The sequence below is a fragment of the Brachyhypopomus gauderio genome, chromosome 4 (assembly GCF_052324685.1).
Source record: "Brachyhypopomus gauderio isolate BG-103 chromosome 4, BGAUD_0.2, whole genome shotgun sequence".
NCBI lineage: Eukaryota > Metazoa > Chordata > Actinopteri > Gymnotiformes > Hypopomidae > Brachyhypopomus > Brachyhypopomus gauderio.
The window spans coordinates 15,210,266-15,225,438 of NC_135214.1; the positions used below are offsets into that span (position 1 = coordinate 15,210,266).

Below are 15,173 nucleotides of genomic sequence, written 5' to 3' on the forward strand. Positions count from 1 at the left end.
ATAAGTATAAGTAAAACTGCAAACTGAAATTGCTGGAGGAAAGCTAAAATACAGAGCTTTATTAAACAATTCTCATAGCCATATATACAAGTTATAGTTTCCCTCCAGACACATTTTTTTATACCCATGATGACCAAAAGGGATACATGCTCAATATTTTGTGAAAAGATGAGCTTGGGAAACTTTATTTAGTCTTTGGGTAAGTGTTTCAACTTTACACTTACATAAATTACTGCAAAATGTGACATGTAAAAAAAATGGCTGGTTATCTGGTGTGGTAGTCCTCATGGCGCATTTCCTTGCTGGGGCTCGTGGAAAAGTGTTCCTGCTGCTGTCCTGTGCCATCCCAGTCAGTCACAGCCTCCAGCAACACAGACTCATCCACATCCTCCTCTGAGAAGGACCTCTGGAACATCTCAGCGATACTCTGCTGCTTTGGGTCCTGAGAAACGAAATAGAGTAAGAGGCTGTAAGAGTTGGAGGCTTGGGGTTCATCCATTCATGTGCACATACAAAATTAGCAACAGACATGAGGATTGTCTCCTTGTAGAGGTTTCCTGATTGGTCAATACAATCTGACCATGGAGAAATTGTTACCTATTTCCAATCACAGGACATGTTTTGTGTTATTATTAAAGAAATTATCATCATGAGGTAATTACAGTTTTATACATAATGTTTAATCATTTTAAATCTTAATCCTAGGTGTTTGTTTGAGGCATTTTAAGAAGATTCATTTCTAAAATTCATTACCGTTAAGAAACAAATTTGGAATACTGCTTTTGTCTGATCTTTGTTTTAGTATTTTGCTTTCAGTACTTCAGTGTTTAAACTTCCAGATTTACAGTTACCCAATGGAATTTGGTTGTGTTGCAATCCATCAAAAACTGTAAATATTATTGTCCCAACCTTGCTATGGAAACTGGCGCACACTGCCTTGTCTGAAATATTGGACTCGGACAGGCCGACCTGTTCTAGAACATTCATCTTCTCCTGGATCATGGGCCTGGGGACAGGAAGAGAAAGAGTGATGGAGTCCAAGCACATAAAGGAGGTACTGCAACACCTGGGGTGTAATGTTCTCACACGGGGCCCCGAGAGAGAACTCCAGTTACCAGAGATAGTCATCAGCTGTGCCTTTGGCTACCAGGTAGTGAATGTCCACAGAGCTGGTTTGACCAATCCGGTGCACTCTGTCCTCAGCTTGTATTAGTATCTGTTTAAACAAGAAAATAGGAAAAATTTCAGCAGAAAGCTAGAGCACAGAGTTAGTCTTTATGTGTCTAGTTTTATGTCCTTTATCGATATTTATTTTCTGTCTGCACAACCATTGTTTCTCTGGGAGCAAAGATCCAGTTTTTGAAGTGTATAGGTAATCAGAGGCTGTACTATACTGTACAGCTCAAATCAAGAGGACTAGAGAGGTTGGGAGGGTCAATCAAAAGACGTATAAAGAATCACATTGGCATTCCAACTCCCTCAGTGCTGGCAGAAGCAGCACACCAATCCCCAGGACCCAGAAACACACGCACCCCCGGGTCCCAGAAGCACACCCACCCCCGGGTTCCAGACGCAAACCCACCCCCGGGTTCCAGAAGAGCTCTGCGAACACCACGAGGTCTGCTGCGTGCAGGGTGAGGCCCATGTTGGCTGCCGTGATGGAGAGCACAGCCACGCAGCTCTCTGCCGAGAACTGGAACCTGTCACACAACTGCTGCCGCTCCACTGAGGGAGTGGAGCCGTCGATGCGGATGTAGCCGACGCTCTGTCAACACAGAACATTTGACAACTTATCAGGGTATAACACTTTTGAGTAAGGGGATAAGGGGCAAAAGAAATTTCAATAATTCCCCAGACAACAAAACTTTCTGTTTACTGTTTTCTCACCCAGCACCCCCTCCCTACTTCGCACGTACACACACACACACACACACACACACACACACACACACAGGATCGCCCAGGTTCTTTGAGCCCATGGTTCGGGTACCTGTCTGAAAAAGCTAACCTGCTTCTCTCACCTTGTCAGAGAGGTGTTTGGTTATGCTGTCCAAGACCCGTTTGTGATGTGCGAACACCAGAAACTTGTCCCGCCCGCACTCCAGCATGTCTGATATATACTCCCTTAAGAAAGGTACACGGTAGAGAACAGGGCTGCTGACAAGAACATCTACATTTCAGGAATCTCCCAGTCTACCACTTAAATTCTCCGACAGCATCAATATTTCTGACTAAGAAAAGGGGAGAGCAGAAATTCCCTACCTCAGTGAAACGTTACATTACCCTATCACTAGAGCATTACCACTGAGCAATGTGCTTTCTGTGCCTTGGTGGAATATTCCGGATTAAGCCCTGAAGGAAGGCACTGACAGAGATCAGATACTCACAAGACCGCTCTGATCTTGGCTTCCGCCGTGTGGTTAAAGAAGACGAGCAGCGCCTCCTTCTCCTGCATCTTCTGCAGAGAACCAAATATCCATCCAATCAAACGTTAGAAACATATGAAACGCGCACACACGGGAAAATGTATGTGATCCTATTTTCTAGCTAGTATCTAGGAGTCAAAGGACTCCACGACTGCCTCCTTGTTATCCAAGAAGCACTCACACTGCGGCGTACGCCCGAGAGTTCTTTGGCAGCTGCAGAGAGGGCGGCCCTGGTGCGAGAGTCCATGCCGTCTGTGGTCACGTTAACCACTTTGCGCTGCTTGGCGGGCAGCTGTGAGAGCACGTCTGCCTTGAGACGCCTTAACATTAGAGACTCCTCCAGGAGCAGCTTCAACTCCGTCAGGTGAGAGGAGCCAGAGTAGTCCCACCCCCAGGGGAGCTATGGGTGGAGGAGAGCAGGAGAAGGAGGTGGAGAAAAAACGAGAGAGGGTCATGAGAAAGAGATTCACATTCACACCGTTTCCGCTGAGCCCAGAGCAGTGAGGTGTGGTGGTAAATCTAACATTTTCCTTGATGCTATGCTTTATTAGTATATGTTAAACACAACAGTCACACGATAGATGTATAAGCTAGAGCTTTTTACCTATATATACGTGTGTGTTAATCATGTAAGAAGGGCACTGAAGCCATTCAGTGTCTGGTATGGCTCAATAGGCCTTAGAATTTTATTGGCTTTCCCCTGGACGTCCTCGGCCCATTCCTGGAATTTGGTGTTCCTAAACTGACCACGCTGGAGACGCCAGCGGGTCTCCTAATCTCAACATGGAAGTGGCCACGTCGGCTCTCAGACCATCACGAGATCACCAAGCGTAGATGGGGCATGTGAAGGGAGGGGCCAATATACATTTGTCCAATCATGTGTGAATTATGCCATGTTTATCCAATCATATTCATGTTCACCTCATGAACACATTATATGCTTATGGATTAAAAGTATAAAGGATAAGAGTTCCGGGGGGGATTAGCTCTCTGTGGTAGACGCCTTGTGCGTTTGTAACAGGGGTCTCTGGAATTAATCCATACTTGCTTAATAAATTCATTTTAATTTATTACCTTACCCAACTGCTTCTGACTTTTATTGTGCTTACCATTTTGGGTTTACAAAATTTCAACCACAATTTGGCACCCCAGATGGGATTCCGCGACTGAGGACGGCACACCTGAGGGGGATCTAAGCCATGGGTTAAAGCAAGAAATTTTCATTTGACTGAAAATTTTTCCTGGCAAAAGACAATGCTAGCAATTACTGAAAATGTGGTGTAGTTGGGACACGACCTCTTTTGCCTAATTCTACGCAATAAACACATTTATAAAGTATATTTATCTAAACAGCCTGTGTAAGGAGAGAAGAGAGAATCTATGAAGCGACAAAATGCAACACCTGAGCAATAAATGTACATAAATCTGGGGGTCCTCTTCAGAAAACTATTTAAAGATCAAGTCAAATTTAGTGAATCCTGGTGAGTTTTAAAAGGTATGAAGCTCTCTTGTTTTTATCAAATTCACTATTCACAAAAACATAAGCCGTAAGATTACCTGCTTTAAGTAGGTATGTTACAAAAAAATTACACTGGATAGAGCTTTTAAATACAAACAGAACAAAACCATCCATGTTAAGCCTGGTTTAAGCCATTATATTTGACGCGGCGCGTGCGGGCGGCGCGGGCGGTGCGTGCGCCGAAAATGACGTAATCGCGGTGGCTCCACCCGTGCGCGAGAGCCTCGCGCGCTGGTGATTCGCAAGGTCGTGCACCTCTCGAATTTTGTAACTTCGCACGCGCCGCGCCTCAGCACAATGAACAAAGTCATGTTTGCAGGGTTCATACACCTTTATAAGGTGGAATTAAAGCACTTGCACGTCACTTTCAAGGTCCATTTCAACACGTTTTCAATGTTACATTTAATTAAGTTAAATATTTATACATATACTCGAAATGATTCGAAATAATTCGCTTTTTATCACATTTTTTAATGGTTGTTTATTTTCAAAACACCCAATCTTAATGTCTTCACGTTCTCTCATGTTTCCTGGAATTACAAGAGGCTCGTATTTGTTAACGTAATGCAAGAAAACTGTTCAGTCAGACAGATATTTGTTGTGAAACGAAGTAGTTACAATTTCAACATTTTAAAGTACTTTAGCCTAAATTCCAGCACTTTTCAAACCTGGAACACATAGCAACATTAAAATTCTCCTGTTTTTGAGCGGTGTTTCTTTATACTACCACATATCGTTTCGGACAAGACTGCAAAAAGAATGTGACGCGTCAACTAGCCTCCGCCGTTCGCGCAAGTTTGCACGAGGTGTACAGAGTCGCGAGCTACGGTCACGCCAGGCAGGAGGGAGGTCACTTTTCTACATAATGTCCGTAAATCTGAAGGCGGAATGACCCGCAAGTCAATCAAATGACACCGCCGTCATCCATCCAGCGCTGATGAGCGCCAGTGAGAATCATATTTCGGCCACAAAAGATAGCACGCACGCGCGTGTGGTTTATTATGATTTGACGGATTTTTTCCCCAAAAAAATCAAATGACGGAAATCCGTCGTAGTGACGGAGAACTTTAACCCATGATCTAAGCGTTTAGCTCCTGAAGGCCTTACTTCAGCTGACCAACGACAAATTACGTTGAGTGGGACTAGCAGGTGACCGCCTCCTCAGCACTGGAGTTTTCCCAGAAATGAACTACAGATAAGTTCATTAAACCCTGGTCAGTACAACTAAAGTGTTTAGATAAACTTATTGCAGAGGTTGTGATTTCTATCCTGGTGCGTGTATACACAGGTGACGCCAGTTCGTAGGGAACTGTCAAGATCAGGGGTTCTAACTCGACAAGAGTCGAGAGGTTTGGCGGTCGAACTCCACAGGGGGTATACAGGTGGCACCATTGGTGGTTACCAGGCAGGGTAACTGAGTGATTGTGAGTTTCACCCTCAGCTGGGAATCGAGGACCAGGTGGCCGCGCATAACTGTGGGCACACAGTTTGCAGAAAACCAGTGAGAGTGAAGGTCATGCTCTGCGTGAGTGTGTGTTGTATGAGAAAGTGTGGGTGAGTGATTGTCTCTTCCTTCAGAAGCAGTAGTAAAATGGACGGGTGTCTGAGTCAAACTGAAAAGCAAGGGGCTGATAAGGCACAGCGTAGCCAACCTATGGTAAAATACATGGGAGAACATTATGGGCCCGAGAGTTTGAGACAATTTCAAGTATGGGTTTCAAAGTGTGTTGCAGATCCAGACCTGGACGGACGTCCCAGGCGACCCCGACCTGTCCCGACAGCCCCACCCGCTCCATTCGACGACAACCCCAAGACCAGCGAAACCTCTTCCGGGGCTTCCGAAACGCCTGATCAGCCCAGTGGCTTCGCACACGAGATCATGAGACATGCAGGAGGCGAAAGACGGTCCAAGCCGAGAACCGATGGTCCGTGACAGTGAATCGTCCCTGCCCCCGCCTCCAGAGGAATGGTCGATGGTTCCGGCAATAATCAACGATCACGTGACGTGCTCAAAGATGGAGGTGGTGGGGCAGGATGAGCCTATGCTGGTTATGCGAATATGGACATTAACGGACTTACAGGAAATCATGAAGCAATTGGGACACCCCAGTGACGTTGGGGGTCACAAGTTTGCAGGTGAACTGGAAACGTTCTGCCGTGAGATCAGACCGACATCACATGAGCTGCGACGACTTCTGGGCCTGAAACTGGGAATAGATGTGGCAAAGATCCGGATGGACTGGCCAGCTGAAAACAGACGGCTGACCAACACGAAGTGGACACATGCAGGTAACTGGCCTTACCGACAAATGCTGTACGATTTGTGTTCGGCACTACAAGATGCTTTTCCCATTAAAATGGACATGACCAAAATCGCTAACTGCAGGCAGGGTGATGGAGAAACTGCGCAGCAGTACCTCTATCGGCTTATCCAGGTACATGACGCTCACTGCAGCCTAGACAAGCCAGACAACATCAATGACGGGCCGGTCACACTCTACACTGGTCGCGGACATGCCCACAAAGACTGGATAAACGTGAGAAGCAAGTTCGGCAAAGTCAAAGTGTGGACTGACGGTCGGAGGGGTCGACTGGTGACGATCTGGAAGGGTCAGGTAAGACAAACTTTTTCCATGCTTTGCAATGGAGAAATGCTTTCGCCAACACATGCTGATACTGTTGATGATGATAAAATGCCTTGCAATGAAGAAATGCTTTTGCCTTTACACGTTGATGACAGTGTTAAAGTGATTAAATCTGCTACTGAGTTTTTGCTAAATAAATATGATTTGCTATGTGGGGAGGCATGTGCTATTTATGAAACAAATGCAGCTGCAGATCTACCCATGTTGACTGTTATGGTGGGGGGGGAAACCTAAGACTGCATTTTTGGTGGATTCTGGCACTGGCCACTCGGTTATTAAAACATCCGAGTTTAGCAAGCAGCCACGTATGAGGGGCAGGTATCTCCAGTCGGTTGGCGAGTCAGGTGTGCCCATAGCGGAACAGTTTCCCGTACCCCTCTCCTACTCATTGTAGGAGACAGGGCCTAAATTTAAGTTTTCATTTCTGAGATCAAGAGTATGTCCAATAAATCTGCTTAGAAGAGATTTAATGTGTCAGCTGAGGATTCAGATAAAAAGCAGGCCGGATGGTCTAAAGTTGAATTACCTGATTCGATACAAGCTGTACAGCTTTCTTTAGAGCCACTCTGTTATGCATACGAGTGGCAACTGTGCACCTGTCCCACGGGAGATATTAAGACAGAACTGATAACATTTGCGCAGAATGCTATTAACTCTACGGGTACTGAGTTCATAGATCAGTGTATGTTGCATTGCACAGCTCACACACATGAGGGAGGACCAGATGTAGAATATGAAAAAAAAAAAAATCAAATCAAATCAAATCAAATATATTTGTATAGCGCTTTTCACAACATATGTTGTCACAAAGCGCTTTACAGGATTTACAAGGTCCATACTATGGGTCCAAATCGTTCAGAAAACATGAGCAGAGCGAAATGCTGGTGTTAAAACGGATATTTTGGGGTCAACATGTGGGGGTGGTGGAGGCTGATTTGAGCAGAGCGGAGCAGGCTATGTTTCAGATGGTAAACAGTGTGGCACATGTTTCTTTAGCCAAACCCACTGATTGGCAGTGGTGAGAGGTGGGGGTGTGGCTAAAGCGAGTCCCAGTGCGCATGATGGGCCCAAATAAACCGTGCCTTCCTCACAGCATGTTTCCTTTGTATGCAAAATTGACACATGGAAAAGACCATGTGTCCACAGGAGGGATGTATGACAGCATTGCACAGCAATGGTTTACAAAATTACTTCCAAAAATGTTGCAGGCCGCCAAATACATGCCGAGTTATTGTGCAAACCTGTCTTGTCACAAGTTCACAGGTCGTTGTAAGAGGCCTTTCCTAAGCCACGGGAAGGCCTGCAGCAAAACCTGAAACCAGGGGACTGGGTGGTCATGAAGGGTTTTAGGAGGAGGAGCTGGTGAGCACAGAGTCAGAGTGCACGGAGTAGGTTGCATCCCAGCTCCTATAGGGTGAAAGGAGGGTGTTCGGGGTGCCTCAGGTGAGTGGGAGGAGTGCAGATTGGGCGTGCCCGCACTCCAAGCACAACAGCTGTCAAGAAGGGTCAACGATCACCCACCATTAATCCTATGCTCTTGCTCATCCTGTAGGGGGTGTTGGCACTTCCCCAGGAGGGGAGAGCAGGGAAACAGGACACCGTAACCTTGTGGAAGGAGGGCCGTGGAAAATTTGGGATAACATAGCAAACTGGAGGACCTGGCTGATGACTGTGTGCACCCCTGTACTTATGTTGATTATTGCTGATGGTATTCTGTGTATTATTTCTGCTGTCTCTTCTGAGGAGTTGTCTTGCAGATTGTAGGCGTGACGTTTAAACCCAAGAACCTCACGATGATGACAGATGGCAAGGATGCCAATCTGCCAAAATGTTTTGATGTTGATTCAGTTAACTAATCCTTCAAACAATGATGTAATGTGATTGACCATTCATAGACCATTCATTCATATTAAACACAATAGTCACACTTTTTACCTATATATATATATATATATATATATATATATATATATATATATATATATATATATATATATATATATATATATATATTATATATACACTATATATATATATATATATATATATATATATATATACACACACACTATATATATATATATATATATATATATATATATATATATATATATATATATATATATATATATATATATATACACTTTTTACCTATATATATATGGCTTATATATATATATGTATGTTAATCATGTAAGCCATTCAGTGTCTGGTATGGCTCAGTAGGCCTTAGAATTGTATTGTCTTTCCCCTGGACGTCCTCGGCCCATTCCCGGAATTTGTTGTTCCTAAACCGACCTCGGTGGAGAAGCCAGCGGGTCTCCTAGTCTCAACTTGGAAGTGGCCACGTCAGCTCTCAGACCATCACGAGACTGCCAAGCGTGGATGCTTATGGATTAAAAGTATAAAGGATGAGCGTTCTGGGGGGGATTAGCTCTCTGTGGAAAACGCCTTGTGCATTTGTAACAGGGGTCTCTGGAATTAATCCATACTTGCTTAATAAATTAATTTTACTTTATTACCTTACCCAACTGCTTCTGACTTTTATTGTACTTACATTTTTCCTGTTTTGTCTCAGAAGAGCTTAGTTAGACTAATCTTAAAAAGCATTCCTCTTCCCCCATTTCCCCTCTTTCTTTTCTCTCTCCATCTCCATTTTGGGTTTACAGAATTTCAACCACAGAGGTGACCGTAAGTAAACACACACACACAAAAAAGAAATTAGAGCTTTGAAAAGGGTTTCACTACCTGCTTAGCATCACAATATCTCACACCAAACTCATGGAACCTGGGGAAGAGTGTGGGCCTCACAGCCAGGATCTGTGTGTAGAGCTCAGCAGGGCGGGACATGGCAGGCGTTCCCGACAGCAGGATCACCCTTTTAGCCTCCTGCCGCGCACACCCGGGGAGACACGGGAACAAATTCAACATTAACTGCACCGAACACACGGAGGTACGGTAGCAAAACAAAACAGTGTCATTTACAGGCAGGCCTATTAGATTGGTGAGCATTTCAGCAGTCTAACTGAGGCTTGGGGGCAGCACAGCGTGAACAAACATCGGTAACCAGTTCTGAGTGAGCACATGCTGTGTGCATGCGTCCGACTCGTGTGCAGAAATAATGGAGACGTTCCTCAAACCTTCAGCAGGGGAAGAGCAGCCCTGCAGCGAGCGGTTTTGACGTTCTTCAGAAAGTGGGACTCATCCTGCACTCGCGCGCGCACACACACACACACACACACACGCCACTGTTAAGACCACTTTAGCTGACACTGCTGCGGAGTTAAAAGGACGATATTCTGTTTATTGTTTGTTTTTGCTTTCAAGACGTCTTTTGAAACGCAATCAATATTTCAACAAAGTGCGGCCTAAACTGAATGTTGGACCTCGATAACAGCTCAAGCTACAGCGACGTACCTAAAGAGTAAAGCCCCTCCATATCTCCCCAAACCATAACTGCTGCAGTCCACAGTCAGAGCTAAAGTTCATGACCCCACCATGCACTGGACTTGCCCTCCCCTGAACCGTATTTACCCCCCTCCAGTTGCCCTGCGGCGTGCGTGACGGTAGAGAATCAGGCCCACGCACCATGATCAGCACACCGAAGGGACTCGCCAAGTGCTGTTTGTCCATCTTACTAAGCAGGTCGTAACTGATGATGTTGACCAGGCCGGAGCACAAGCTGTCTCGGCCCTTAACCACCACGTTGATGTCGTCGGCTGCTACTGACGGCAACCAGCGCTGGAACGCCTGATGCAGAACACAGAAACACACATACTCAGAAAGGATAAACATACGGATGCATTTTGCCCACAGTTCTAATATATCTGTGAAAGAGAGACCAGGACGATCATCCCACCTCTGCCCAGGTGAAGCGTACGGAGGAGGGTGTAACCACCAGGAGTGGCCACTCCCTCCTGTAGTAGGCGGCGATGCAGAGGGCCTGCACCGTCTTCCCCAGGCCCATGTCATCAGCCAGGAGCAGACGGCCTTCTCTAGAAACCGCAAAGCTGCACCAGCAAATACAGACTGTTTGTTTATTTAGGCTAATGCATTCCATTTTTAATTAATACAATTATTAGCGACAAATCTAAATTATTCATTTCGATTTTCAACATAATGAATGGATAAATGTCATGTTTAGTTCTGCAAAATTATTAAGTTTTACAGTTATAGTACAGATATATTCCATATATACAAAACTCTATATAAATCACTACATAGTTCCAGGGATGAGAATAAACTGTAGTTAAAGAAAAAGATGGAGGTTATACACATTGCAGTGTAGTACACAAGGGATCCAGCCAAGCAAAGGGGGATTTGGGGCTGTGAGCCCCAACCTGGGGGAGTCGCTCCCACACATCCCCAGAATGACATTAGTCCCAGTCCAGGAGAACACAACCCTATAAACACAGCGCAACACCCTCAATCCCCAGTGAGGGAAAATATATGACCACTGATGGACAGGGCGAAAGATGGACTACGTGGTATACGGGGATGATCAAACGGACCACGACTGTAACCCCAAGGTGGGGTTGCAGTGGGGGGCAGTCATGGCCTGGCGGTTATGGAACTGGTCTTGTGACCGGAGGGTCATGGGTTCGATTCCCAGACCTGAGGCCATGACTGAGGTGCCCTTGAGCAAGGCACCTAACCCCAACTGCTCCCCGGGCGCCAGGGCTAGGGCTGCCCACCGCTCTGGGCATGTGTGATCCACAGCCCCCTAGTAACCACTAGTGTGTGTGTGTGTGTTCTGACTGCACAGATGGGTTAAAAGCGGAGGACAAATTTCGATTGGGGTGTAAAAATCCCAATTGACAAAAATATGGCACATCATTTCATTTTCATTTCATTAAAGTGCTAGGTAAAAAGTAAAATTGTAAACGTGGGAAAACGTCGAGATTGCCGGACACCTACTTGACGCCGTGCAGCTGGAAGGGCATAAGGTGGCGGGTGAGCATGGGGTCAACGGCCGTGAGGTCAGCCTCAGGGACGTCCACTGCTCTGGGCTGGCTCTTGTCAAAGTGGGAGGAGAAGACCTGCAGTACCGCACGTGGTAGCGGTTCGATCTCCACAGCTGAAATGGCGTTCACAGCCTCCACTGCTCCCAGGGATGACAGCAGTAACCACATTACCGTAAGGACTCCATCAGCTCACATGAATTCAGCATAAATAATGTTAATAATTAAGACACCATTATTAAAGAACCAAATTAATAATATCAGAATTATTGATAACAAAAGATGTAAACGTCCCCAAGCCCATTTTGTTGTGTATGGTTTCAACTCTTGTTACAGAGATCATTCTCAGCAGGCATTTTAAGGTCTTCTCAAGGCCATTTCAGTGAATCAAATACTCACTCAACTTTCCATAATCCTCGAGCAAAAAACTCCATTTTCTTGTCTTCATGTCTTTAATGAAAGAAATCAAGTTGGACCACAAACTGCAATTTACAAGAACTTCTTTCTATTGACTTAAATTATTTATAAACAAGCCACTTGCAAAGAATGGTAGACATGTTGGAGTGATTATTTGCATTTCTAAATTATCAGCTCAAAGATCTGAGCTATTGAGGCTCTCAGGCCAAAATTGTCAAAAACAAAAGACATTTTCACAGCTACACATTAAGAATTTCAGACATAGTCACCATAATTTCTAGAGGGCATCTGTTTGAAGACACCAATAACATCCGCGTTGTAACCAACATCCACCTCCAGGCGAGAGCGAGAGATGAGTGTGCACTGGCCCTTCACTGTAGCACCGGGCTTCTGCCAGCCCTGGCACAACCTCATAAGGGCCACCAGGGCGGCGGCATCTCTGGGACGGCTGCTGGAGGCAGACAGGTCCAGGCCCTCCATCCCGTCCAGAACTTTCAGAGACACAGAGGGGATGCCTGCTACCTCCTCCACTAAGACAAGAGAAGTATACACAAAACACATAGCACCTGGAATATACTGAGACTATAAAGAGAACTTCAAGAATCATATGGCAAGCATTATGAAAGGTTACTGATACACTCATAGAACTACCTTGTATACAACACACAAAAGACCCAAGAATTAGCAACATTAATATTTTAGAAGCGCAATAAAGACCTACTCAATTGCTGATAGTGCTCCAGGCTAAAGTTCCACATCTTAGTGGTGGGGTCTGTAAGAGAAGGCCCGTTCCAAAAATGGGTCAGATGAAAATTAAAGAAAAAAAAAAAAAGATAACCAAAATGAATTTGCACAAAACACACACATTTACAATTCTCTAATTTATAAGAGATTGTATTTGATTATGCTGGTAATGCTGTTCATGTCTGCTTTGATACTCTACAAGCATCACAATCATGAAGCATTGGACAAATATAACTAAGAACATAATGATTATTATTAAGAATTTTGCTGAAACTTGGAACAGTGTGTAGATTCCTTTGAAAAATAGACTGGCCACTGCACAACACCCCTGATGGCATCATACTTCAATATACATGCCCACAATTCAGTACAAGTAACAAGTAGCAATCCAGTCATAACAAGCAACAGTCACATGGTCGGAAACCGTATAAAGTAGAAGCGAACGCCTCACCTGGGGAGCTCTAGAGCTACACTGGGATAATGAAGAATAATCAAGACGAATGAAGGTGTGGCCATGTTTTACACTGACTTTGAGTACACCCGAGAACAGCTAGCCATCCTAACCTCTACTATGCACCGTTATTGCTTGTATTACAAAAATGTGCTGTATTTCATGTCCTTCTCACGTATGAGATTTCTGTTCAATACACATAGAAACTGCAGACATTACAAAAATAGCACCCATTTTGGAGAATGTACAAGCACCGAATAACCAGGCCTCCCTGAGACAATCTTCATATGAAACTGAATGTAACAATATAGCCTCAATACAAAATAAAGACTACTTCTTCACAGCAAAGTGTAGTCTATGGGGGTAACAAATATTCTTTTGCCACTGCTGAGTAGTTACATGTTATTTTACTGGTAGGTCATTCTGAACACAACAGCAGAGTAGATACGAGATCTCACGTGGCATTGTTAACATAACATTTTTAAAGTTAGTCTTGGTTTGCTTACCATAGTTCCTGGAGGGCATGTTTTTGAACACTGCGATGAGCTCTGCATGGTAGCCGACCTCGACTCTGAATCTCTCCTCAGAGTGAGCTACACATCTCCCACGCACACACACAGCTGGCCTCTTAGCAGGCACACCAGAGCCAGTGTCTGGAACATTAGATCTCTGATTCTTTAAGGTTTGACCAGGGGGCTTTGCACTATGCCCATAGAAAATACCAGCTGTGGAAGATGGTTTTGTTTCTGGGAAACGACCAGCATCAGATTTAGGCTCGGGGGGACTGAAATGAGTTGAAGGGCCTGACGGATTAGACTCCGCGTTTGAAGAGGGCCGTTTGTAAATGGGAAGAGGATCTATGATCAGAGTCTAGAAGCAAGGGGAAAAAATACAACATGTATGTTTGAAACAGAAAACATTCCTGAATAACAAAAGTATTTGGACACTTTGTAAATTTCCTCATACCCTCCTTTCGGACTTGATTTCGCGATTTAGAGGGAACGTCGCTGCACATTTTGCGGGGGCCCCGGTGGTGTGCGGCAGAAAGCGCTTGGGTGGGGGGACGTCCTGCGCCGAGGACGGGCTGTCCTGGGCGGACACGTGTGCGCGTCCCTGCGCGAGTCTCTCGGCTCTCCTCGCCAGCGCTCGCTTTCTGTTCTCCTCGATCCTCTCCTGTTGTTCCGGTGTTAGATTACAGGACATGCCCGTTACAACAGCTCACCTACGAGCTAGCCGTGTTCGCGTGTGCCTTCAGCTGTGCTCCTAAAAGTACATATTTAGCTAACTAGCCACATCAGTACCGACGTACGATAAACGAACGCTGAAAATATTGTACATTTAGCTAGCTTGGCGTGCTTTGAGAGTTACTTACAAAATAAAAGTCGCGTACGAATTTCGCATGAAATATAGCTAAGCTGTCAGCTAGCCGTGCTGTTTGTCGTCTGCCAAACTGAACAGCAATTAAGAGTAACTAGCTAGGTGTCTCGCAGTTATTAATGTTAAAGGCACGTGTGAAATTGCTGCGGCAATAAGTAAATGTTGCTCATTTTCAAATTAGCGAGCGGCGCGTTCTGTCCACTAAACTCTTTTGAACTTGAGCGAGTCGCAACCGGATATGACGTTGGAATTACGGAGGCGTGACGCCTGTGGTCATATTACTGCCAGATAAACATGCGCTTTTTATTTGCAACGTAAGAGAAGGTAAAAAAGGAAAAAGAAAGAAAACTGGTTTCAGGAATGTAGTCTAGCTTTAATTTTTTTATTCTCTAGAAGGTGAAAACTACGAATAAATAGGCCTATACTAAGCAGACTATCCAAATCCTCTGAGTTATTTGGGTTTTTTTTCTTTTACACAAAATGCTTGAGCCCGCGTTTTAGTATAAACGTTTATTTGGTACAGCGTGATGTTCAGATGTTCACGTAGCTTAAGCAAAAATGAATGAATAAATAAATAAATAAATAAATAACAGAGGAGTCGGTTGAGAAAAAGGTTAAAGGCTAGTTGACCCT

The 15,173-nt window shown here is 44.8% G+C and overlaps 1 protein-coding gene across 4 annotated transcripts; it reads right to left on the minus strand.

Moving 5' to 3' along the window:
* Positions 1 to 169: 169 nt before the first annotated feature.
* On the minus strand, positions 170 to 14,797 carry LOC143512345 (SWI/SNF-related matrix-associated actin-dependent regulator of chromatin subfamily A-like protein 1). 4 transcript variants are annotated; one of them, XM_077002534.1, is made up of 17 exons: positions 14,130 to 14,795; positions 13,670 to 14,033; positions 12,690 to 12,740; positions 12,238 to 12,498; positions 11,951 to 12,001; positions 11,508 to 11,691; positions 10,450 to 10,600; positions 10,179 to 10,340; positions 9,731 to 9,796; positions 9,339 to 9,479; positions 2,608 to 2,826; positions 2,388 to 2,458; positions 2,022 to 2,124; positions 1,583 to 1,765; positions 1,116 to 1,216; positions 910 to 1,006; positions 170 to 442 (listed from the first exon to the last, which is right to left on the minus strand). In XM_077002534.1, exons 1-17 carry the CDS (start codon positions 14,364 to 14,366, stop codon positions 266 to 268), a joined length of 2,619 nt encoding a protein of 872 aa, XP_076858649.1. In that variant the 5' UTR covers positions 14,367 to 14,795; the 3' UTR covers positions 170 to 265. The 4 variants fall into 4 exon arrangements, 2 of the variants coding, with proteins under 2 accessions (XP_076858649.1, XP_076858650.1); XM_077002535.1 differs by lacking the exon at positions 2,022 to 2,124 and having other exon boundaries at positions 1,558 to 1,765; positions 14,130 to 14,797; XR_013130445.1 differs by lacking the exon at positions 170 to 442 and having other exon boundaries at positions 1,558 to 1,765; positions 14,130 to 14,797.
* Positions 14,798 to 15,173: the final 376 nt, after the last annotated feature.

Excerpts from the sequence above, each read along its gene's own strand:
- LOC143512345 (XM_077002534.1), bottom strand. The coding sequence starts at position 14,366 with ATGTCCTGTAATCTAACACCGGAACAACAGGAGAGGATCGAGGAGAAC. Across the intron at positions 12,741-13,669 it reads CATGCCCTCCAGGAACTATG|ACCCCACCACTAAGATGTGG; the intron begins GTAAGCAAACCA and ends CTTCTCTTACAG. Across the intron at positions 1,766-2,021 it reads CCAAACACCTCTCTGACAAG|AGCGTCGGCTACATCCGCAT; the intron begins GTGAGAGAAGCA and ends CTGTGTTGACAG.